The sequence below is a fragment of the Colletotrichum fioriniae genome (assembly GCF_027942845.1).
Source record: "Colletotrichum fioriniae strain IMI 355084 chromosome Unknown scaffold_15, whole genome shotgun sequence".
Taxonomy (NCBI): Eukaryota; Fungi; Ascomycota; class Sordariomycetes; order Glomerellales; family Glomerellaceae; genus Colletotrichum; species Colletotrichum fioriniae.
Window position 1 is genome coordinate 360,348 of NW_027076851.1, and position 23,155 is coordinate 383,502.

Sequence of the window (23,155 nt, forward strand, 5' to 3'; positions counted from 1 at the left end):
CAAATCACGTCAGATTATCCAAGCGTTGAGGACTTCATTTGAGATGCCGTTCTGTATCGAAAGGGGGCACTGCATTAGAAGCCGAAGAAGCGGGGAGAGATCCAGCGAGACGAAGCGGGGGATTAGCCCGGGCTTCGCATGGTGTGCGAGTAAGGGGTCACTAAGGACCGGAAGTAGCCCGACAGAAACTTCCAAAAAGGGTAAAGGCACAAGGCCCCTCCCCGATACCACATCGGAAGGAAAAAAGATTTTGTTCTCGATGGCGCTTTGTTCGCCGCGAATGGTGAGTCGGTGACGAGCACTTTTGTTCAAGTCGGCTTGGAGAAACGACTGCCGATGTCGTGCTTGACCCAGTAAAAATCGTTATCAAGTCTCTTTTTCGGACCATCGACCGCTTCTCTAGCGTATCTGGGGAGGGATATGCTATGATAAAGAATCTTCTGCCCGGGTTCAATCTTCACTCTGCCCAGGGAAGCTCCATCTGTTTGGCCTAAATCGCCGACCGTGGGCAATTTTTTTTGCCTTGTGATCTTGCAACGAGCTCAGGGTCAGTGATAGCTGCAACTCGAACCAGGATGGCGCCGCACCTCGACACCAACGCGGCCAATGCCATTAAGGCAGTCGACCCAACCAACCGGAGCCAAGACAAGGACGGCATTTCGACGACCTCCGCCGTTGCCGAGACCGATACCAAGCCGGAGCCCCCACAGCAACCTGAAGTCGCCGGATGGTTCCACTGGCACGAGCCCGGCACATCGCCGGAGGAGAAGAAGTTAATTCTCAAGTTGGACTGGTTTCTACTTTCATTCTCGTGTCTAATGTTCTTCATCAAGCAGGTAAATACACCTATCCAGTTCCCAAGCGTCGCTTTCAGCCGGTTTGCTTACTTCAGTGCCCCTCTTTAGCTTGACCAAAACAACATCTCGAATGCTTACGTATCTGGCATGTCGGAAGAGCTCAGCTTCGGTCCCGGTAATGAACTCTCCTGGATGAACACGTACTTCAACATTGGAACCATCATCGGCGGTTCTTTTGCCAACCTGATCATCACTATCGTCCGACCGCGTTTCTGGCTGACCGGGTGCCTCTGCACTTGGTCTCTCTTCGTGCTCTTCCTGTTCAAGTGCCAGACCGCCACGCAATTCTATGTCCTGCGTTTCTTCATTGGCTTGTTCGAGTCTGCCGCCTGGCCTGGGGTCATGTACGTCCTCGGATCATGGTACCGCAAAAGCGAGCTGTCCCGTCGCTCTGGTCTTTTCGTCATGAGCGGTGTCTTGGGACAGATGTTCTCCGGCTATCTTCAGTCTGCACTGTATTCGGGTATGGGCGGAAAGGGTGGTCTGTCGGCGTGGCGATGGCTTTTTGTCTTTGACTTCATTCTTGCCATTCCAGTGGTGATCTATGGCGTCGTAAGTATCTCTCTTCGATATTGACTTCTATAGAACCTCTCATCTCTCTAACGTCATTATCAGATTTGCTTCCCCGACACCCCTCATACGACAAAGGCTTTCTATCTCAGCGATTGGGAAAAGCAACGTGCATGCGAGCGCATCGAAGAAGAGGGCCGCAAACCTGTCGGCAAGATGAACTGGTCCGTTATCACCCGCGTCTTCGGCTCATGGCAAGTCTACGCCTTCACGGCAGCCTACTCCTTCTGGACCCTGACCTGCGGCTCCTACATCATTCAATACTTCACTCTGTACCTCAAGTCAACAAAGATGTACACCGTGCCAGAGATCAACAACATCCCAACCTGCGTCGGCGCCATCAACTTCGTGTTTATGGTCTCCACAGGCTACGTCTCTGACAAGATTGGCCGGCGTGGACCCGTCTGTTTCGCCGTCGGGTGTCTTCTTACGTTCGTCTATGCTGTCCTCGCGGCATGGAGCGTGCCGCACATGCTGCGCATGGCCGTGTTCATCCTTGCAGGGTGCTATGGTTGCTACACACCTTTGCTAGCTGGATGGGCGAATGAGGCCTGCGGTGGCGACCAGCAGAAGCGCGCCTTCGTGCTTGGCTTTATGGTATCCGTCGGCCAGGCTGTTGTGATTCCCTTCCAGCAGCTGCAGATGCCGAGCGGACAGGCTCCTGCATTTACCAAGACTCATGGCTGGAAAAGCGCGCTTGCGTTTGTGGTGGCATTGACTATCTGGACTGGTATTGGTCTGCCGTTACTTCAGAGGTGGAGAGAGTCTCGGGTGAAGTTCAGCACTCATGGAAGTGACAGTGACGAGGCTTGATCGTCCATCAAAATACAGGATTAAAGGATGAAGGGCACAAAGCCCAGAAAAATGTTTCAGAGCGGTTATGTCAGTTTTATTAAAGGTAATGAGTGGTCGCGGGCCTACACGTAGACACAACTAGATGTTATCATGCGATGACAGATCTCGTGGGGACTATTAATTTCGGAGTTTGAAGTAAGAACCAGTGCCATTGACTAGGTAGGTGTATTCAATACAAGAAGGTTAAAGCCATACTGTGAAGAAAGGAAAGTTCCAGACATCCAATCGTGTATCCATGCCACAAATCCAGGGCTCCCTCCAAGCATCTACTGGTAGACGCTCCTTCTATCAAGACGCATATGCCTCACTGGTGTTGCACTCAAGCGAGTGCAGTCTTAAGGAAAGTGCCAGCGGTGTTGACATCGGAGCCATATCCAATGTGTCCAGAGGCGCTTTGGCTCGAGCAGCTTCCAGAGCTAGCGCAGCCACCAGAAGAGCAGACGCCGTCGCCAGCAGCGCAGAAGCTCCTGAACTTGGCGGTAGCAACACCAGTGACGGCTTGGCCCTTGAACGGGTCACCGAAGGTGACGGCCGCGGCGACGGCCTTGCCCGAGAGCTTCTTAGCGGCGTTGTGGACGACCATGCCGCCCTGGCTGTAGCCAGTGAGGACGATCTTGGTCTGGGGGCACTTGCTCAGCCACGAGTTGGCCTGGTTGGCCATGGCGACACTGCCCGGGCCGGAGCCGGTTGCCTCGGACATAATTCCGGCCATGTCAGCTGCGTACGTTGTGCCCTCGAAGACAGAGTCGGGGACGTTGGACGCGACGGCCTTTTGGAGACCGGGGCCGACAACGCTTCCGAGGGTGCCCATCTCGGTGGTACCGCGGGCGAAGAGGACGGTGAAGGCCTTGCAGCCCGAGGTCTGGCGGATCTCAACGGGGCTGGCGGCCGCGAGAGCGGCGAAGAGTACGGTGGTGATGGCGGCGGTCTTCATTTTGAGAGAGTTGATTTGGTTGTTTGTGGTGGTTTTTGAAGTGAATGTCTTGTCAAAAGAGTGAAGTCTGGTATGGCGATGGTTGAAAGAGTGTGCGCTGCACTTGGTTGGCAGATGTTTGACTGGAAAAAGCGAAAGTGAGAAGTCGTGAAGGGACTGGATGGTTCTTGATGTTCCTACTGATCCTTCAACATCTCTATTCATGCCTACTGATATCTCAAGCTCTTATACCTCGAGGCCTGTCACCCAACTCCCGAAGCCCAAAGTCTTCACATATCGATAGGATCAGGGATAACCTCATAGGAGCCACGATGTCATCCCAAGTTTGAGGCGATGGAGCCTAGTTCGTCCAAAAACGATGTTTCTTGCGATTCTCCCGTTTCATACTGATTGGTGGCTTCGTCCGTAGACACCAATGTCTCAACCTGTCGTTCGCAATCAAAAAAAATCGGGAAGAATCTGTGCGGATTGACACGGCACTCCCGTCGAGGATCAATGCGGCTTGACACTGTTCTCTCTGCGGCAATACCACCGGGCGGAAGACCGTGCATAATGTTCTGTTCCTGTTGGAATGCAGGCATCCTGACTTGCCTGACCTGCTTCGGAGCGCTTGGACTCAGCCATCACACCTGTCAGACCCAGTTGATTGGTTCTTAGTTGGTCTGCCTAGTCGCACCATTTCACGGGGTTAAGGAGATATTTCCCATTTCTCAATATGTATGTTGTTTCTTCTCCAACACCCATGAGCTCACAAACGGGCGATGTGGGCACAGCTACCACACCCTTGTCTTGGCCATGAAGACAAAACAGGGAGGTTTCCCTTCTTCATACCCCCCAGTCAAGTTGGTTGCTCCGAACTAACCGACTATTGATAAAAAGGCTGGAGATTCTCGAAAAGGAACAATTGATTGGATTGTTCTGGACCGAGGCTCTGAAGCCTTAGTGCGCCGCTCGGTCGGTAGGGAGGATGCCGAATGATCCTCCGTGAAGGAAGATCACGGATCATGTGGGCGTGTGGGCGCCAATCGCATCTCATCCTTCTCGACATCAGGCTTAAAAAGTCCCGAAACAAGGATATCCATTTTTGATGTACTTAATGAATCCTCAACTTGATTTACATACTACACATTTCCTTCATGTGCATTTGATGCAGAGAGTTCGTGTGCAAACACGAGCAAGTTTGTGGATGCAGCGCCCGTTATGACAACATATTGAAGTGCTAAAACAATATGAACCATATGGGTTGCGATATAATATTTGAATGGGCTAGAACGTGCATATTGGCATCGGTCGGCATAAAGTAGATGTCGATCCAAGGCCCGGCAGATAAGCATACAACCCACCGCAACTTATTGATCCTCTTAATTGCAGGGATAAGTCAAGCTATTCAGGGTCATCTCCGTCGATGGACACCAGAAGAAACACACTGGTGGCCTTGAACTATTTCTAGCCATCTCCGTGCCTGATTTTATGAGGATGAGCCGTTGAAGGATTACGAGAGCGGGTTATGGATCAATCAGCTAGAAGTAGCTTGATCGTCCTCGCCACTGTCTCTACGACCCCTCACACCGTATTTTCGCACCAACTTATGTTGAAGATAGCTTTGCCTATTCTCTCCGTAGGCCCCGCCGCTTCAAGGAAACTGCTCAGCTCCCCCAACACTAGAACAGCCTCATGTCATAGGTATGCTCGTGATGGCCACAGCAAGCTCGCACATCTCCAGCAGGATGAACTCTACTGGTACCAACAAAAGATGTGACTCTCGCCCTGTTTGACTCAGAATAATATCAGTCTGTCTAATTCTCGACCTACCCAGTCCAAGCAAGGCAAAAATTCCGAGTATGTCAAACATCGATGCGACCTTCCCTTACTTAGAAAGTAGTCCTTCGATTTGATAAAAGTGATAGGTGCCACCTAATCCGTCACCTACCTCGGCTTGTTGCAATAGAATGACACGTATCAATGGACCATCACAGTCGCGAAGATCGATCCAGGCATTCTTCATGAAGGGAAGAAGCCTGCAAGCTACTGGCAACATGTTGACGTGTGCCCAACCCACAGCCCCAATATCAAAGATCCTGACTCACTGACAATCTGGAGGAGAGCCCAGATAAGGGGGCAGGAATCTGCCCAGTACCACCATAGTCCCTGAAGGAGCCCGTTGCAGCACGATGTCTTGGTCACATGCTCCCATGAATCACATAAGTCGCCCGTCGTTCTTCATCTAAGCACTGCCAAGCTCTACATGAAGCATGGCGTGGGCAGCATTTTAACGAGTATTTTGCTTTTTCTACGCCCCGTAGTCAGATTCCCACATGCCGAGAGCCGGAGAGAATGAAAGGGGGTTTCGTTGGTGGTCTGCAGAGCCGTTTGGACCACCTGAAAAAAGCAATAATAAGACAGTTTGTGGGACGAGGCCGAGTTCTGGATTCCCACACTATCCGAGCCCCATCCCAGAGCCTTCGCCCCCAACGCTCTCCCACCATCTTTTCACAGGACTTGCCATACAGATTTCGGCCTTGGTAAAGGCTCAGAGAGACACGCACCTGTTCGCGCTGTTTTCGACAAAAATGCCACCTAGAATTTGTCCCTCATTAAGATTGCTTTCCTGGAATCCGTCGTTCACAACCGTCTTGGTCTCGGTGGGCTTCTTGAGCAAACCGATCTGGAGCGCGCCTCCGCCCGCGTTGTTGTTCGGAAGGACCTCGGTGACGGACTTGAGTGGATCGTTTCCTTCCGAGAAGAAGACTTGGATCGTGCTGATGAATCATTAGATTAGACACCAGAAGCCGACGCCGCCTTACGACGCGATGGGGATATGACTTACTTCTTGGGGACATCGAGGGTGACGGCCCAGTTTTGCCAGACATCAAACTTGAGTGCAGTCGAAAAGATGACGCTGTTGTTCCTATCCAGCATCTTCCAGTCGGTTGACAAGGGCTTGCCCGCCGTGCTGTTCTGTCCGAGGGGCGTGCCAATCTGCAGAGCAAATTGCGCACCGCCGGAGTCGCTCGTCTCGTGGAAAGACGTCAGATACTCGTGCGTCAGGTTCAGCTTCCTGGTCGAGTCCTGCATGGAACTCCAGTGTGTCGTCATGACCCCTTGGTTCGAGGCATCAGAGCCGTTGCCGAGCAGCAGTCCGGCGCGACGAAAACCTAGCTGCGGGCTGTTGCCGCTGGGATTGAAGATGGACTGGTCATTGATGGTGACCTCGAGAGGCTTGAAGTTCCCAGTCGCGTTAGAGGCGTCGAATCGCGAGGGTGTCGGAACCGTGGGGAACAAGAGAATCTCGGACCACTTCGCGGGTCCCTTTGTGTATCCCGGGTTGAACGGGCTGGCGTAGGTGTCGAAGACTTGCAAAGTAAAATTTTGGGGGATTCGCCCATCCAGCACAACCGAGCACTTGACGCGCGAATCGAAAGATGCGCGGGGCGCATTCAGCGAAAGTGCTTGAAGAGAACGGACAGCTGCGTGAGGCAGAATCATTTTGAATGGTCTGGAAACAAAAGAGTGACTGATTTTCTATTGGGAAGAAGCGAATGACGACCGAACCTGCGAGAACCCATCCTGGTAGCGAGACTTTGATCATCTTTGGTGGTTTTGATGAGAAGTTATACGGACCAGTACTCGGTTTTACCCCACTCGTCTGATACTGAACTTAATTGTGGCAAATAAAGGGGCGAAAGCTTATTTTGCATCGTTTGAAGATCATGTTCAAGATGCCGCGCATTCGCTGGAGCCGCAATCGTTGAACTTTGCTTGTTTCCAGCTCTTTGGTAGAGGTTGATGGCGGAGCACAGGACTGTTCCTAAACCCCCGGCGGACTACTCCGTATTGGAGCACAGAAGGAAAGTCATTTTTCTCTTGGCAGAAGCTCCCGAGTCATGGATTCAGGGGTCATGGGCAGAAAGGGCAGAACCTTCGGCATCGCGATGTTACCGTCACCGTTGGCCCAGGCGGTACGGTCCGAGCTTTCAATCTACACGATGGAGTCGCTTACTGTATCCAGTAGTCAAAGCCACCACGTAGCAGAGCATTTCATGGCTTTGAATCAGTCCTTTAATAGAGCACGTGCTGTAACTCTTTTGACTTTTGGAACTGGCTCTAGGCTCTAGTACTGAGGACAGGGCTGTAGATACATGGATAAGATCAACTCTTATAGTAAAAATGCACTGCCCACTTTACAAGACAAAACCGTCGTTAAGGTCCACCTGGCTGGCACAACCGTGGTGTTAAAGCAATTCCCAACGACATGCTGCTTCTCGCCTGTGAAGACTAGATTGTCAGTTTATGATCCGATAATCTTTGGGTAAGCACTGGTGACACCCAATTTGCGCAGACTCTGCTTAGTACATAGCGATTACATATGACTTTGCCAACAAATTCCAATTCATAGAGGACAAAAGTTTAAACAGAAACTTATGCTCAAGTGTTGGGTAGAGACCTCCAATGGGATACGGCATGGCCTTAGAAATTTGGTCATGGCTCAAGAGCCTCAAAACGACACTATTCGAGCGAACAACCTTTGAGGTACATAATGTCGGTTGTTAGAGCAACGTTGAATACTTACCTTGAAGCTACGTGGCTTGAGATTCCGATGGGTACACCTACCTCTCTCCAAATGTGACCAATTGGGTGTTATGAAGCTGACTGAAGGGATCATCGCAGAATACAGCGAAGCGGTGAGAGTTCCGCTAAACAGAAGCGTCTATGTCTTGTTTAGCAGCGGGGGGCGGGCCATCGTATAACTAATAAACCAATGTAAGGTAGTTACTCAGGTATTACTTTCCTAGTCTAGAATATGTGCACCTGGGTTTCTCGGGCTCGGCGCTAAGTCTCTTTGCGCGTCCGAAGCTATGACTAAATATGTGGCGAGATGCAACCACCGATCATGAGTATATCGGCCCGTGTGGGATATCTCAGTACGCAAGCCTGGATGATGCGGTAAAGACCTTTTCCCTACGGACAAATAGGAAGGAACATCTCAGGAGCCCTCACTTGAACCACCTACGAAGTCACCCAAGGATGTGATATTTCCTCCATCGTCGGACTTTTCAGAATGTCCTTATTGTCCTTATTTCGCCGATTCTTCTTCAACGAAGCTGGTCGTGATAAAGGCTTGGCGAAGCGATTCTCTACCCTAGTCGGCATTGCAAGTAGGTCTGCAATGCCAAACATGTCCAGTTGGAATGAAAAATTGCCAGCCATTCATCATTGACGTATTAATCAGTAAAATGGGTACAGAAGACCTCTGACCTTCCACGTTGGGCAAGTTATCCGAGCTCAGAAATTGTTGGTCGTTGGTTCACCCATCAACCACATCTCCCTGTATCGACTTCGGCGATCGGCCAACACCCATCAATCCTTCCCCGCATCGTTAAACGCCAAGCTATCTCATCTACTTAAATGACCACCCGCAGTTCTGAAGGAAGTCTTTAGCTTCCTCATCACTTCGCTATCCGGGTAAAGATTTACAATCCCGTCACCTCAGGAGCTCTTAGACCATGCTCTTCACCGATCCAGTCGTAGTGTCCTGGGCACTTGTGACCACGTGCGTACTTGGTTTCTTGCGGGTAAGTTGGATCACCTCGTCCAATGCTTTATCAGAGACGCTTTCTAACAAAGAGCCAGCTGTATTCTTTGTGGCTGAGCAACCCTCTCAAGCATATCCCAGGACCATGGTACACACGCATCACCCATTACATGCTTAAATGGCAAACCACGATCGGCCGACGAATGTACTACGTTCACTCTCTCCATGAAAAGTACGGTACCGTTGTACGAATCTCGCCCTATCAGGTCGCAATCTCAGATCCCGACGGCTTCGTAGCGATCCATCGCATCGGCTCTGGCTTCCTGAAGTCGCCATGGTATGAGGAGTTCGTTGGGGATTCAGGCGTCGGAATTGGCGTCTTTGCCACAGTAGACCCAGTGAAGCACGGAGTCATGCGCAGGCTTTTCTCTCGTGCCTTCTCTGCCACCAGCCTTCGTCAGAACTGCGAAGAAGTTGTGAGAGAGAAGGTTGCGAAGGCGATTGAGAGGATCAAGGGCGAGGTCACCCACGGGTCCTGCGATATACTCCATTGGTTGATGCTTATGACTTCGGATGTGATTGGTCAACTAGCCTTTGGCGAATCCTTCGAGTTACTAGAATCTGGCAAGGTACGTTCACTGCCAGTGTAGCTACTACATTGCTTCATCATCCGGTGATACCTGCTGCAGTTGAATCTAACTGACAACGAACATCAACAGAAAAACGAGTACATCGACACGTTTCAATTAGTCGGAATAGGGAGTTTTCTGAAGTACGAGCTTCCGTGGCTCTATGCGATCTCTCAATACATCCCACTCAAGTCGCTTCGACGAATGCTCAACGCAGGAAACTCGATCCATGAATACGGCGGCCGAGCTGTCGAAAACCTGAAGAGACATCGCGATAATAAGTCGAACCTCTTCGCTACCGCTTTGGCTGAGTGCGATGCCGGAGATAAAGCCGAACTGACGGAAAACTACATTCAAATCGAGGCGTCTAATCTGATCTTTGCCGGCGCAGATACAACGGCAGGTACTCTGACGTACCTTGTCTGGGCCGTCCTGAAAAGGCCTGAGCTTCAAGCTCGACTAGAAGCGGAAGTCGCTGCTGTTGACGATATCAACCTTTTAAATGATGCTTTTCTTGAGAAGCTTCCTCTCCTTAATTCTGTCATCGATGAAACTCTCCGCCTCTATGGCAGTATCCCAGCCAACTTACCGCGAGTTGTTCCATCCAAAGGCGCCAAGTTCGGAGACTATGAGATTCCTGGAGGCTTGGAAGTCGAGACTCAGGCTTATACTCTTCACCGGGACGAGAATGTCTATCCAAACGCACTCAAGTAAGTTGTCGTTCCTCTGAAGTAAGGGCAGCCTTCTAATTGTGTCTCAGGTTCGACGAGTCGCGATGGATGGACCCTGCTGTGCTCACGCCACACCAGAAAAGCAGCTTCTGCCCTTTTGGTGCCGGTGCGCGAGTCTGCATCGGTCAGCACCTCGCTCGGATGGAGATCAGGATGGGGGCTGCTGTTTTGTTCAAACATTGCCCTGGCCTCAAGCTATCTAGCAACATGACGGACTCTATGATGGAGATGGAAAACTTTTTTGTGGTTGCGCCCATCGGACACCGTTGCGATGTCACTCTTCAATAGTGGTTTTTGCTGACTGAGAGCCCCTTACCAGGAGCGAATGACCAAAAAGGTTTTGTCGCACGCCGACGATACGGTACATAGATACTTCTTCTTGTTATTGATACTGCCTTGTTTAACTGGTTTGACCCTTTAAGCTACTCCAGCTCGTTCATTCGCTTCTCTATCACAGTTAACTGCGCCTGGTGATCAGTCCACTGTGCTCTTTGAAGATTATTGGTAGATCGAAGTTGGCAATACCTGAATTTATAGCTCTCTAATAGTGACTGTATTTGTTCTCGGTACCAAGTACGATGCTAATACTAAATGACAGAGCTCGAAGTAAAGAGATTCCCAACATATACTAGTACACAGCCTTAGAGCCTTGCTGTTTTATAATCATAGTTAACGAAGCTAAACCCGTGGTTGTTGCCAAGTTGTTGAATACCACCCTCCGTCCTTGCATCATTGACTGAATCCCCTCCATGTCTCCCACGATACTGAGTGGAAGGGATACTAGCTAGAACTCAGGTTGGTTTGTTGCCTGTGCTACCCTTATTGGACGGCGATGCTAGAATTGCTCTACTCTAGCTGGGCATACCAGGTGCCATCCAGACGGTCGAGAACGATGCAGCCGGCACCGGTCGTAGGAGTCGGGCTGAGACTCATTCCGGTAGCGCGGCCGATCGGGACTCTGATGGTCTCCCTAACCGTGCCAGTGATGGTGTCCTGGTAGTTGCTGAAAATGATGGCGGCGCCAAACAGCTGGGATCGATTGGTAATCTGGTACCTCAGCTGGCGGTTTCGGGTGGTCGTAGACGAAAAGTCGATGATGACCCGAACGTTACGGTTCGGGTTCCACTCGATAGAGCGACGGGCGTCGAGATCGCCCTGAATGTCTCGGCGGTTGTTTCGGTTGATTCTGAGAACCGGGATGATGTGGGTGAAGCAGCCCTGACGGGCTTCAAGGGGGGACGAGTCGAGAGGAGCGACCTCGCGGACATCCATGTTCACAGCTCCAACGGCTGAGTTGTCGGGGGGGCTAAGAGCCGTGGAAAAGACAGAAGTGGCCAAAGTGGCAATGGTGAAGAGAGCGGTAGAGAACTTCATTGTGAGAGTTTGAGGATGTCTTGTAAAAGAATGGTTTGGACAGATGAAATGTCGGAAGGAGCGAGTCTAGTAGAAAAAGAAGAGATAGTAGTCTGATTCTTCGGTGTCTTGGGATCTCTTTCAATGTCAACAATTCCGCCGGTATAATCGAGACCTTTTATAGTGATTGAGAAATCATGATCGAACTTGTATCAATCTTACAGCCGTGGGCAATGTGTTTAAGTTCGATTACATCCTTGGCAGTGCAGCTCACAGTGGCCAAAACATTGTTCGACATTGTGAGCCAGATTTTTCCAAGTATCGAACATGAAGTTATTCGGAGTACTCGGAGTGCCCTGTTGAATCTAGCAGTTGACATGAGTCTACGGAGCTTTAGGTTTCCGAATAGCAAAAAGACCCATTCAACGTAACAGATCCGCCTACCGTCTAAGTCGAGGCTGTGAAACTTTAATCCCCCCGTATGCAGGGAACACAGCGGACACAGCGGACACGGTGACTTTTAAAAGCGACGTAATTTCGCAAAACTTTTAGTGTAAAGTCAGAGTGATTGAGAATCGTGACAAACGTGCACTAGTCTAGTCTCGATAGAACTTCGTAAAGGCAAGCAAATGGAATAGGCTGCCCAAAGCTAGTCAAATTCTACGCTTTTGGCAATCCAACTTCTAGTTTATTGGCTCTGTTATAAATGAGGACTATGTCAGACTTTACGAGAGCCTAGCACGTGGATAAGTACTTCAGTTTAAACCTTCGTATCTTATTCTTGATGGAAACGGTTTCCAGTTTCGGAATCCTTTACCAAACAGATACCCAAGGGCCAAGGCCAAAGACTGGTAGCTCTTCAGTAGTCCATTTCTAAACAGGAGCCATCTTAGACTTCACGACATCCTTGATTGAATCGACCCCAGCTGACTAGTTCATTCTTGTCACTCGATCCTAAACGAATCCGAAGTGCTGACAACCAGCTAAGTTTCTCGGATTTAGAAGGCTAAATCGACAGATGAGGAATCTGGATGTAGAGCGAGGAGGACGAAACCTCTCTGGGATCTCTAGAGAGAAAACGTTTCTCGGCCGTAAGGCCCCATGTACTGAGACTAAATCCGGTACAATACGCTGACAGGTCGCGTAAACCTGGCAGGCTAGTCCAACTCTAATGAATAGCTGAAAGCGCTTCATCGCTCTAGGAGTGGTTTGCTGCGCCGCATTATAATACCGTGGGAACATGAGGTCAGGAAAGGCCAATGAGAAGGCGGTGGTAAGGTCCGTTTACACCGGCCCATTCTGATGACATCCAACGGAGGCATCTTAGGCTACGCCCGCTATTTTCCTCCTTCTACATCTCATACATTAATATTTTACATAGTTCAACATTTGATTACTGAACTTCGGACCGGCCGGAAGGTCTGCCCTGCTGGCATGTATACCAAAGGCACCCAAAATAAGTTCCTGCTTCAGGAGTTGTGAATCGATAGCTATCAGGCACTCAACATTTCTTGGAACCTTCAAAGCGGGTGCCTTGCGGTAAATATTCCCCTGAATAATGGATGCGGACATGGTTTCAATAATCTCAAAGCAACTTGAGAACCAACTTAATTGGCTGCAGTCTAGATGAATGTTGAGGGGCGATGACCAAATGTTTCCAAAGTGGCAACTATGACAGCAGCCAGCTGCTTGCTTTGACGGTAAGCCACGGCGGCCGGGAGCCTGACCCGGCGTTATCTTTGACCTTATCTTACTCAGATGGCGACCAGTTCGGGGCTCATCAAAGTGCACCCATATCCGGTCTTTTCAAGCAGCAGAGAAATCATAAGATCAGAAATCAGTTGGGCGTGAAATCATCTATCTCCATCGCGACTAAAGAGAGAAGACAGGTTCACGGCCTCAGGGTAAGCGGGACTGAAACTGTGCCCAAGTCCAGTGCTTTCCGCTACAGTTCACCAATCTGGTCTTCATCGGCTTAGTGTGAGAATGAATCATGTCGATCTAAGCTCATTGCTCAAACTGCCAACAACGAGAAGTCATTCCTGGCACATCGTTGTCCCAGATGACCACCACTCCCTCTCGGTACCATATATCCAGCTACGATTTCACCTCCAAATCCTGCAGGCTTTATTTTGGCGAAAGTTTTGGGCTATCTTGTGAATGCCCCCGAGAATGGTCATTCTTAAGGGATTCCACCAAAGCCTCCAACTCAAACATCAGCCTCGCACCTTGCTGGCCCCATGGCTTGATATTGGGAAAAATTCTGTTCTGTAAAGACCCCCATTCTTTTACCCTCTTGTTCTTGCATTGAACGCTATGCCGACCTTTCCTTCATCTACGATTATTCACCATGTCAACTCCACGAGCGCACTCGACCAAGCCCATCGTTGGGCAGACGGCGGTCTCTAAGTCCTCAATCGAAGATCCCTCCAACAACTTCACTCGACGCACCGAGACCGAAGAAATACCCATAGTCAGCGATGGCCTCCACCGTCGCCTCAGCAACCGCCAGCTCCAGCTCGTCGCCATCGGGGGTTCCATAGGCACGGCCGTCTTCGTCAGTATGGGCGGCGCCCTCCAGCGTTCCGGGCCGGGCAGCCTTCTGCTGGCGTTTGCCATCTACACGATCATTCTCTCGCTGTGTAACAACTGCATGGCCGAGATGTCTATCTACATGCCCGTCAGTGGCGGCTTCGTCAGACTTGCGGGGAAATGGGTCGATGACGCATTTGGCTTCATGGCTGGATGGAACTTCTTCTTCTACCAAGTCTTCCTCATTCCGTTTGAGATTGTGGCTTTGACGCTGGTGGTGTCGTACTGGAACGACAGGGTCCCAGTCTATGTAATTTGTGTTGGATGTATTGTGCTCTACGGGTGCGTCTTCCGAAGTGCCCCAAGATGTAGATGAAAGTTGACATTACTTCTCTGTAGCCTCATCAACGTCTTTGCTGTCAGCGTTTACGGAGAGGCTGAGTTCTACCTCTCGAGCGGCAAAGTCGTTCTCCTCGCGATGCTTCTCGCTTTTACTCTGATCACAATGGCAGGTGGTAACCCGCAGAACGACGCCTACGGCTTCCGAGCCTGGTCCGCCGGTTATTTCGCCGAGTACATCAGCACCGGCCCCCTCGGGAAATTTGAAGGCTTCCTGTCTGCTCTTTGGACAGCATCCTTCACCTGCGTCGGACCCGAATACGTCTCCATAATGGCCGCCGAAGCCAATCATCCCCGTATTTACGTGAAGACGGCCTTCAAAGCAGTCTACTGGCGCATCTGGATATTCTTTGTCGGGAGTGCCCTGGCCGCTGGCATCGTCGTCAGCCATAAGGACCCGACTCTCATCGCGATATATACAGGTAAGGGAGGCTCAACGGGCAGCGCGGCTGCATCGCCGTATATCATCGCCATGGGCAACCTCGGTATTGGCATTCTGCCGCATGTTGTCACTTTCTTCCTGGCTACCACCATCTTTTCCGCTGGTAGCGCCTACACCTATTGTTCAACGCGGACGCTCTATGGCCTAGCTCTCGAGGGCAGAGCTCCGCGCTTCCTGACCAAGACGACGAATAAGGGCGCCCCAATTTACTGCCTTGCCGTGGTTATGGTGTTCCCCCTCTTCTCGTTGCTGCAGCTTTCGAGCTCTTCGGCAAAGGTACTCGACTGGCTGATTTCGCTGACGACCGCGGCAACTGTCATTGACTACATTGTCATCTGCGTCACGTACATCTGCTTTCACAGGGCTTGCAAGACTCAAAAGTTTGATCGATCTCGTCTTTCTTATTTCGGTCGATTTCAGCCGTACAGCGCGTACATCGGCATGGCCTGGATGACATGTGTCGTCACTTGCTACGGCTACCGGTCGCTCAGCCCGTTTGACCCAGCTTCGTTCTTCGTACACTACACCATGGTTCTTCTGGCGCCTCTTTTGTTCTGTTTCTGGAAGTACTACAAGCATACAAAAACTCTGCGGCCGGACGAAGTCGACCTTGTGTGGGATGCCCCTCGGATAACCGCGTACGAGGAGCTGCTGAGCGAAGTTGATCCTCCCGTTGGATTCCTACAAGATATAGCCAACCACTTCTCTATCAGGAGGGTTATGAGAAGACGCGATGTCACCGTCGGTGTGTAAAGCAAACCAGCTCTTGACAACCAAACACACCGCCTTACTCGGCCCAGTTACATTGACAGGGTATACCAAAGTCCTCCCCCAACAGCACCAGCGCCGACAAGCCACGGCGCAAAGCGAATACCGGCTTCCAGAATCACTCGTTTCTGCTTGTCAAAAATCTTGCTTCTGAGTGCCGCAGCTTCGTTCCCGTGTGGGAATGGCATATCTGGCACAGGCATCTCGAGGAACTCGCACAAGGGACCCCAACCCTCGCCGAGCTTATACACAAGCAATCTCTCCTTAGGGACCGTCGACATGATGTACTTGTGGTGGCGTTCATAGACCTCGCCGAGCTTCGACTCCAAGTCGGGAACGTCGCTGGCTCCCACCCAACCCAGCATCATCTTTTGGATATTCCCTGCGCTGTCAGCGCCCATCATGGGCTCGACGTAGTCCCGAATGAAACACGTCAGGGGGCCAAAGATGCCAGAGATGACCTCCTTCATCGATACCCTCCACTTCTCATAATCTCTGATAACGAGGACGACTTTGGCTTCAGGGTAGGCATCGATGAGCGATGGCGTGAAGGGGGCGGCGATATCGGTGATACCCTCACAGGGTCCAAAGACGTGATCCCAGTCGGCGGCGGTCATGCCCTTGCCGGTGTATGAAGGCAACGTCGGGAACAGAGCGTCGGAGGCACGACCGAAGAAGCGCCAGTCATCAGGGCTGTCGATGGCGTTGAGGCCGTGGTAGACGTCCTTGTAACCCAGCTCGGTCAGGGCAAGCATCATGGAGTAGGACCCCGTGCGAGGGAGGCCGACGCTAAGAACTTTGGTGGCGCAAGAGGTAGCCATCGTGACGGGATGATCAGTTGTCGATGCCGCGAAGCTGGTTCACAATCGATCTACACACAGTACCGGTCTCTTCTCACATAGAAGTGTGCTAGTTCTAGCAAACATTAGGGGCACTGGGACGTTAGTCGATTATCTATCTGAGTGAAGTTCGACCAAATAAACATGTCAGCACGAGCGATATCTGAAAGTTGCCTAGCCCACATCTTCACCCTTGTTGATCTAACTGCTTCGCGAATTAGATGACTCGGTGCCCCCCCGCTAGCTCAATTAACCGATTCTGCCGTCTACATCCCTGACCGGGACATGGAGAGCCCGATAGGCATCCATTCTAGGGTACCTGGAGCGCTGTCATCATTGAGACGATAAGTCGACCTCGAGTATGAGGATGTGATTACCAAAAGCTGGGCAATGATTCCCGATTCTCAAGACACTGGCATTTGCAGCATCAAGTGTCTTCCAGTAGTTTCGGTCCAAAACAGCGAGTTGACACTCAGACCCACTATGTGGCTTTTTGAATTCTCGACGGAGGTATCCCTCTCAGTGATGTACACGCCAATCCTAGCATCCCATCACTCCTTCTTCGCGTCCTCTCCATCACCAGCCAGCGCCTGCACAACAGCCTGCAACGCAGCCCGATCCGCACCCCGGATCTTATCGACCCGACCATCCTCAGTGAAAACAACCGACTGGCGAGGCGTCACCCCCTTGGCAGCCACACCCGTAGGCTTCCCCTTCTGGAAGAACATGAACGTCGGCATGGCAGTGACACCGTAGCGGCCAGCGACGTTGTTGACGTGGTCGACGTTAACCTTGGCGAAAGCAAGCTTCCCCTCCGCGGCGTGCTTGTCGGCCAGACCGGAGAAGATGGGCGCGATGACACGGCACGGCGGGCACCAGTCGGCGTAGAAGTCGACGACGACATTGGTAGTGGAGGCGAGGAGGGCGTCTAGCTCTCCGGCGCTGGCGACTTTGTAGACTTTGCCTGATGTCTCAGGGATGGGCGAGCGGTCTGCGAAGAGTGTCTATGAGGGGTTTTGGTAGGTTAGCAGCGTTGAAGTCACGTCTAAGGTCTATGCCATGATGAAGGTCGACGACGACCTCTCATGAGGGCAGGATATGGCGCCGTCATGGGACCGGATATAGGTAGGGTACGTACTCTTGCGATCATGAAGACGGCAAAAGCCAAGAACATCCATGAGAGCGTGTCCATCTTGTCGCTCAATACAATGAACTTTTATGATGAGAGCAACTGTTGTGTGGACGTTCGGGCGGATATCGACGGATGTTGGAGAGCACGAGGAGAAGGCTCAGTTGATCGGACCTTGAGCTGTGGGAGTGATCCGGGCTTTAGCCGGCGGGGCTTTGTCAGCAGTGACCTATGCATAAATATGTGGTGCACGCCCAATGTCAGTGCCAGGTACTGACACCCAGGTACCCTAGAATAGAAAATACCAGTGCGCCCTGGGCTGTCGAAGCAGCGTCAAAATTCAGATGGACTACACAACCTCAACTCCAAAACATGGTAATGTCTTCGACCAGGTGTATATGCTTCGGGACATGTGTTATTTCCGAAACTGACATATGTCCTTTGAGAAGGAAACTTGAAAATGATAAAAAACTTGGGTTCGAATTCGGGTTCGAGGCAGACGTCGTCCGTGAAGCATAAAATTATCGCTTCCCAATGCGCGCCAACGAGGTATCAAAGGCTTCACCCAGCCCTATCTCTGCACTGCATTCAACATGGCAGTGCATACATATATTTACGTACAATAGTTGCGCTACCCTCACAATATGTATAGGCACCAACCCCTGGAGCATAGGTTCTGTCTCAACCCAGTCATGCCATCTAGCATCCTCCGCAGAAGCAGCGGTTGTCACTAATTCATCCAATATTAGCATCCTGTTTATTCTCTGATCTTCAAAAGAGCAAGACACTGTCTTTCCTCTTTCACAATGGCGTACCCAAAGGCAGACAGTCCGCAGAACGGCTTCGTGCATGGTCCTCTGCTGCAGAAGCTTGTGCAGTCGCTGTCCCTGCCGCACGTAGGCGCGACGTTGGCCTGAGGCGCCGCGAGAGCGAGGGCGGAGAAGGAGATGAGGGCGATGATGGAGAACTGCATTTTCGCGTACGGGAGGTGAGTGTGAATGTGAGTTGAGTAGAAGAGAAGCGAAAGGCGTTCAAGGGTGGTTCTAAATGGGCGAAGTGAGTGTAGAGCTTGAGTTGATAGCCTGACAGAGACTTAGGCCGGAGAGGTATGCTTGCTCTTTTATATCTTCTTTACAGATTCGTATGGATTTGTACACGCTGCTGTACGCGCCGCTATAACGTATTCATCGCGGACTTTGCACATCCTACTCGGGCAAAAATTAGCCTCTTACGAGTAAGTCTAATTGCTTAAATACAGTGTTCGTTTGATGAATACAATTAATGTGGTTCGTCTGTAGGCTTGGCAGTCATATGCTGGAGAGAACTCAGCCTCAGAACTACTCTATCTGTAGAAACTTGGTCTTGACTCGCCCTGGGGAGAGAAGGTATACCCCTGCTGTTTATGCCGTTGTGCGTCTGTAATTTGGTGCACGGGATGTCTGTACACACCCGGCGGCCATTTTTAAGGTTTCTGAGACTAAAAATCGACGGTGAAGGAAAAGTGATTGTACGGGAGGCCGACGGGATTCTTCACTTGGTTGGGCCAATTTGGATAAATGGCACTGCAGATCGGTCGGTGACATAGTCCTTAATCTCGTTGATCCCTCTTCAACTTGTAATTCCTGTTGACGGTTTGAAGTCTCCGGCACATGAGACGTGTGGATATCACACAACGGATTCACTATTCTATGAGAAAGCTGGAGGATAAAAAGACTGAAGCGAAATTCCATTCCCGATCATCCTGTCCCAGAGTTCATACAGACAGCAGGGTAAGGCGGAAGTAAGGCAAATGGATTGCCTACATACTGATGGCTTTGCAAGACTGTGTCGCCAGTTGGAAGTAAGATAGTGGAGAGGCATAGCCCCGGACGGAGGTTTCGGGACCCGAATATTCATTTAGGCTCCGGTCCTCCGATCCCGGGAAGTTCACCGCGTTGACACATACGGCCGGCAGCTAAGAGCGGTGCCTAGAGAGGGACTGGAGGCCAGGTGAATCGCAGCAAGTCTAGACTTGGCAGATTTCCTGCTTCAGAATAAAGTACCTATATGAACGTGATGCACTTGCTCGGCGCTGTTGGGAAAAGGCTTCATACTACTAGAATTTTGCTGCTTTTTGGGGCCTGGAATTACCCCCTTCAAAAGGGACGGGGCATCAAAGGCAACATTAAGAAAGGCATTGTACTGGAACCGACGTCAGTTGATATCGATCATGATCTCTTGGGGGCGCGGGGCTCGGCAAGTATGGGTGGACAACTATGAAGCACCAACTTACGGCATATTTCGATGGACACAAAAGCCGGGCTCCAACGAGAAGATTGCTAGTCTTGCTGAAAGAATATCAATCAATGCCGGAGGGATGCGGCGTCAGTCAATGACTTCGTCGGTAACATGCCCGTCGGGAGTCTAGTGGTTGATGTCTACTGTTGCGGCTGAAGAACCGGCTGGAAAGTCCAAGGACGTCTAGGTCGGGGAAGGGATCTAGTCCCGGGGGCCGGAGGACCGGATGAGACTCCATATCACCGATGCTATGATGCGTCGTTGACGAATCGTCGACGGGTTTGAAGTAACATGGGGTAGCATGATAAAGTTGGGCCAACATGTCGACGCCTGTCACGCAATACCCAGCTCCATGGAGCAGGAACCATCTGCGCCAGGAACTTGAAGGGTTATCGACGCCTGTGTGGGTTTGGGCAGCTGGCTCTCTTCAACGGGTTGGATACGGCGGGTTCGGATACCGGATGGACCCTGGAGAAGTCTACTGTAAATGCCACATTGCTGGGTGAAACATCGCCGGTGACCGTTGTGACTTGTCCCGTGGTTTCCATCAGCATTGGCTCGGGGATGGAATGGACCGTGGAGTCATCCACTAGACGATGGGATGGGTGGGGATGTAACCTTTGGTTTGTGTGGGGTAAAGGGAAGTAACGGTCAGATTGCTTTGGGGAGATATGGATATGGGTCCTGAAGATATCCGTGGTTACGTCCATGTATCAGATACAGGTCTCGTGGGATAGAATACCGGTTAGGTTGGGTTTCCATGCGTGGACCAAATTGCAGCTGAGGATCCTGCAATGGAGCAGCAGCTGAACGACTTGGTCGAGAATGGCCACAGTGAGAGGATCTGGCTCGGGGAATTCAAATCGACTAGATTGCTGATATGCCTTACGACCCAGACGTCTACATAGAGCTGAGCCTTGATTGCTTTTCTAACGTACGGAAGACTGAAAAGCTGACATTCTGCCCGAATACTGCTGTGCAACGCCGGGAGCCGTCTGAAGTAGAATCAAGGTTGCAAGTAAGGTAGGGCGGGAAACGTGTGCGATGCATCCTTATCTGTGTAACGAACCCACGAGAAGGGAGACTGGAGCAGGAGACTTGAGCAAGAGTCTATCTGTCCCGTCGTGTCGCCAATGCAACTGGCCGGTTCCCAGGCCGTGGGCACGGTCAGGTCAGCTCCTGTTCCGTAACACGTCGTGGACGGGGGAGCACGGGTTATCCCCGACAGCTTTGGGGGACGGGAGTCTGGGGAATAGCGTTGAATAAGGTATCCGTAGCTGCAGATTAGATATCTGTAGGTATCGAACCTGCGACGACAGGACCATTATTGACGAAGCCACCAGCTTCTTCTCGTCTGGCAGCTGCATGCTGTGTGGTCCCCTCTTTTTTCTCACTTCTTTCCATTCTTTTTGAGTTTCAATCTCATGGAAACGTTACATGCACCTCTCCATTCCGCACGGACCTCAGATGGCAGGGGGCGGGGACGAGGACTAGCGCGCTGGTTGGTTGACGCTTGTCTATCTTGGCTCTGTGCGCCACTTTAGAAATCTCTCCGCACGGGGGGGAAGGTGTGGTGGTGTGGTGGCCGTTGCTTCTGTTTTACCACTGTGTTTGTTATATGGAGGAAAGGCACGAGATCAAAACTTGTACCGTTTAGATACTGGTACTCAATGTTATGAAGATACCTATAGCAGACACGAGGAAGTAGGGCATGTGGAATACGAATTCCGTATTCTGCCTTATCACTAATGTGAGAAGAATCGGCATCAGCCGCATACCGTGGACTGCAGGATGAATCCATCTGCACTCGCTGCAATGTATGCTGCTGTCAGCACTTGAAGTGTCTTCGGCACTGAAAAGGCACAGTGCGGGCGGCCGGCAGGCAATGGATGCATGTCATCTCTCCTTCTCCTTCCCCAAACGGCCGAGGCATAGGAACCCGTAAGCCAATTACGATCAAAGCCTGAGAGATGGAAGGAAGCGCCACCTCGTGACCTTCCATATTGTTGACCAATCAGATACCGCAAGGCATCGGCCCTTTGTCGTGGGGCTTATCGATTGGGGTAGAGTGGAGACGCAACGAACCATGAATTTCGGTGATGAATTTCGCTTCTTTCTCCCGGCGCGGCACACATGCCAAAACAAATAAGTCAGATTACTTCCTGCAAGTGATGGTAGGCGACTTGGATTGAAACCTGACGAGAATTGGGGTAAACAGAAGTCTGATACTCATCACTAGCACCACAGACCCGAGAATGCCCATTCAAACAAAGAAAGAATGTGGTGTAACCCGGCCTCGAATATACCAGCTAGGGGCCTCTGCAGACGTGGTGTGATGTGAGAGGGAGGTTGGCCCAGACCAGTCAGCAACAATGGGACTTTGACAACGCGAATGTCTTAATCTCAGCTTCCAGCCGTCGTCTACTACCCATTCTCCCTACCCTATTCGCAAGTTGGAAAGGGTACCGTAGCTGGAACCTACACCTCGTGATACCTCGCGCGTTGCCGCGAACAGCCGCTCTCCGCCCTGGCTTAGGCCGCCACCGCGTGCCGTCTGGCGCCGTTGAAGTTTGTCTAAATTTGGACTGCATCTTTCTTTGATTGTCATCATTCGACAATGCCATACGGGACTCTGGTCTCTCAGACCAAACCCAACTACCCGCAACTATCATCAACAAGACGTTATCAAGTCTGACCGACTGATTGCTCACCCATCCGTCATTCGGCACTGACCGGGCCGGAATCTCTCTTATCAAGACTGTGCCTTTAGGCTTCAAGCTTCCAGGTCCACGGTCAGGTCTCCGAACCAAAATCTCCCCATCCGTATCTGTGGATAACCTGGGTCAGTCAATCGCATCCCTGCGTAGTGGCTCCTCTCAACCCATCGGCTGTTTCCCCCGTTGCCCAGCGGCGCCGCCAGATCCTGGTTTGGTTTCCCCATGCTCCACACCATCAGTCAATTCTGCTGTCACCTTTGAATTGGCATTATCACCTCTGACAAGCAAACTTTGGCGCACTTCTACCAGTACCAGGTGGCTGTCCCTCATCGTGTCAAGTGTTGCTGATTGAAGGGCCGTATCTAAGGCATGCCTCCAAGGTAGGCCGCTGCCTCTGACTGTCACGTAGCTTGCCACTCCATCCTACCACCTTCTTTGACACCACCACACTGACACATGGGAGACGCCTTCCTTTCAGCCCATCTATCAAACCTGATTCAAAAGTCTCTCGTTCATGGCGCTGATAGGCACCTCGGCCACACGTCAGATGGAACGCACACGAGAAAGGCGACTCCTTCCTGAGTTCCCAT

The 23,155-nt window shown here is 51.2% G+C and overlaps 8 protein-coding genes across 8 annotated transcripts; 3 read left to right on the forward strand and 5 right to left on the reverse strand.

Annotated features, from left to right (window-relative positions):
• Positions 1–575: 575 nt before the first annotated feature.
• N0V96_010643 (uncharacterized protein) lies at positions 576–2,240 on the forward strand (the record flags this gene model as incomplete). The annotated part of the gene is made up of 3 exons (XM_053189309.2): positions 576–836; positions 906–1,409; positions 1,473–2,240. The coding sequence occupies 3 exons, from the start codon at positions 576–578 to the stop codon at positions 2,238–2,240; spliced, it is 1,533 nt and encodes a 510-aa protein (XP_053053297.2).
• Positions 2,241–2,601: 361 nt separating this feature from the next.
• Positions 2,602–3,216, reverse strand: N0V96_010644 (uncharacterized protein; the record flags this gene model as incomplete). The annotated part of the gene is made up of 1 exon (XM_053189308.1): positions 2,602–3,216. One exon carries the CDS (start codon positions 3,214–3,216, stop codon positions 2,602–2,604), a length of 615 nt encoding a protein of 204 aa, XP_053053296.1.
• Positions 3,217–5,746: 2,530 nt separating this feature from the next.
• On the reverse strand, positions 5,747–6,702 carry N0V96_010645 (uncharacterized protein; the record flags this gene model as incomplete). Its single annotated transcript, XM_053189307.2, has 2 exons — positions 5,747–5,975; positions 6,044–6,702. 2 exons carry the CDS (start codon positions 6,700–6,702, stop codon positions 5,747–5,749), a joined length of 888 nt encoding a protein of 295 aa, XP_053053295.2.
• Positions 6,703–8,952: 2,250 nt separating this feature from the next.
• On the forward strand, positions 8,953–10,092 carry N0V96_010646 (uncharacterized protein; the record flags this gene model as incomplete). Its single annotated transcript, XM_065759015.1, has 2 exons — positions 8,953–9,378; positions 9,571–10,092. The coding sequence occupies 2 exons, from the start codon at positions 8,953–8,955 to the stop codon at positions 10,090–10,092; spliced, it is 948 nt and encodes a 315-aa protein (XP_065612325.1).
• Positions 10,093–10,955: 863 nt separating this feature from the next.
• N0V96_010647 (uncharacterized protein) lies at positions 10,956–11,483 on the reverse strand (the record flags this gene model as incomplete). The annotated part of the gene is made up of 1 exon (XM_053189305.1): positions 10,956–11,483. The coding sequence occupies one exon, from the start codon at positions 11,481–11,483 to the stop codon at positions 10,956–10,958; it is 528 nt and encodes a 175-aa protein (XP_053053293.1).
• A 2,329-nt stretch (positions 11,484–13,812) lies between these two features.
• N0V96_010648 (uncharacterized protein) lies at positions 13,813–15,588 on the forward strand (the record flags this gene model as incomplete). The annotated part of the gene is made up of 2 exons (XM_053189304.2): positions 13,813–14,336; positions 14,394–15,588. 2 exons carry the CDS (start codon positions 13,813–13,815, stop codon positions 15,586–15,588), a joined length of 1,719 nt encoding a protein of 572 aa, XP_053053292.2.
• A 47-nt stretch (positions 15,589–15,635) lies between these two features.
• Positions 15,636–16,424, reverse strand: N0V96_010649 (uncharacterized protein; the record flags this gene model as incomplete). Its single annotated transcript, XM_053189303.2, has 1 exon — positions 15,636–16,424. The coding sequence occupies one exon, from the start codon at positions 16,422–16,424 to the stop codon at positions 15,636–15,638; it is 789 nt and encodes a 262-aa protein (XP_053053291.2).
• A 569-nt stretch (positions 16,425–16,993) lies between these two features.
• N0V96_010650 (uncharacterized protein) lies at positions 16,994–17,634 on the reverse strand (the record flags this gene model as incomplete). Its single annotated transcript, XM_053189302.2, has 2 exons — positions 16,994–17,446; positions 17,581–17,634. 2 exons carry the CDS (start codon positions 17,632–17,634, stop codon positions 16,994–16,996), a joined length of 507 nt encoding a protein of 168 aa, XP_053053290.2.
• Positions 17,635–23,155: the final 5,521 nt, after the last annotated feature.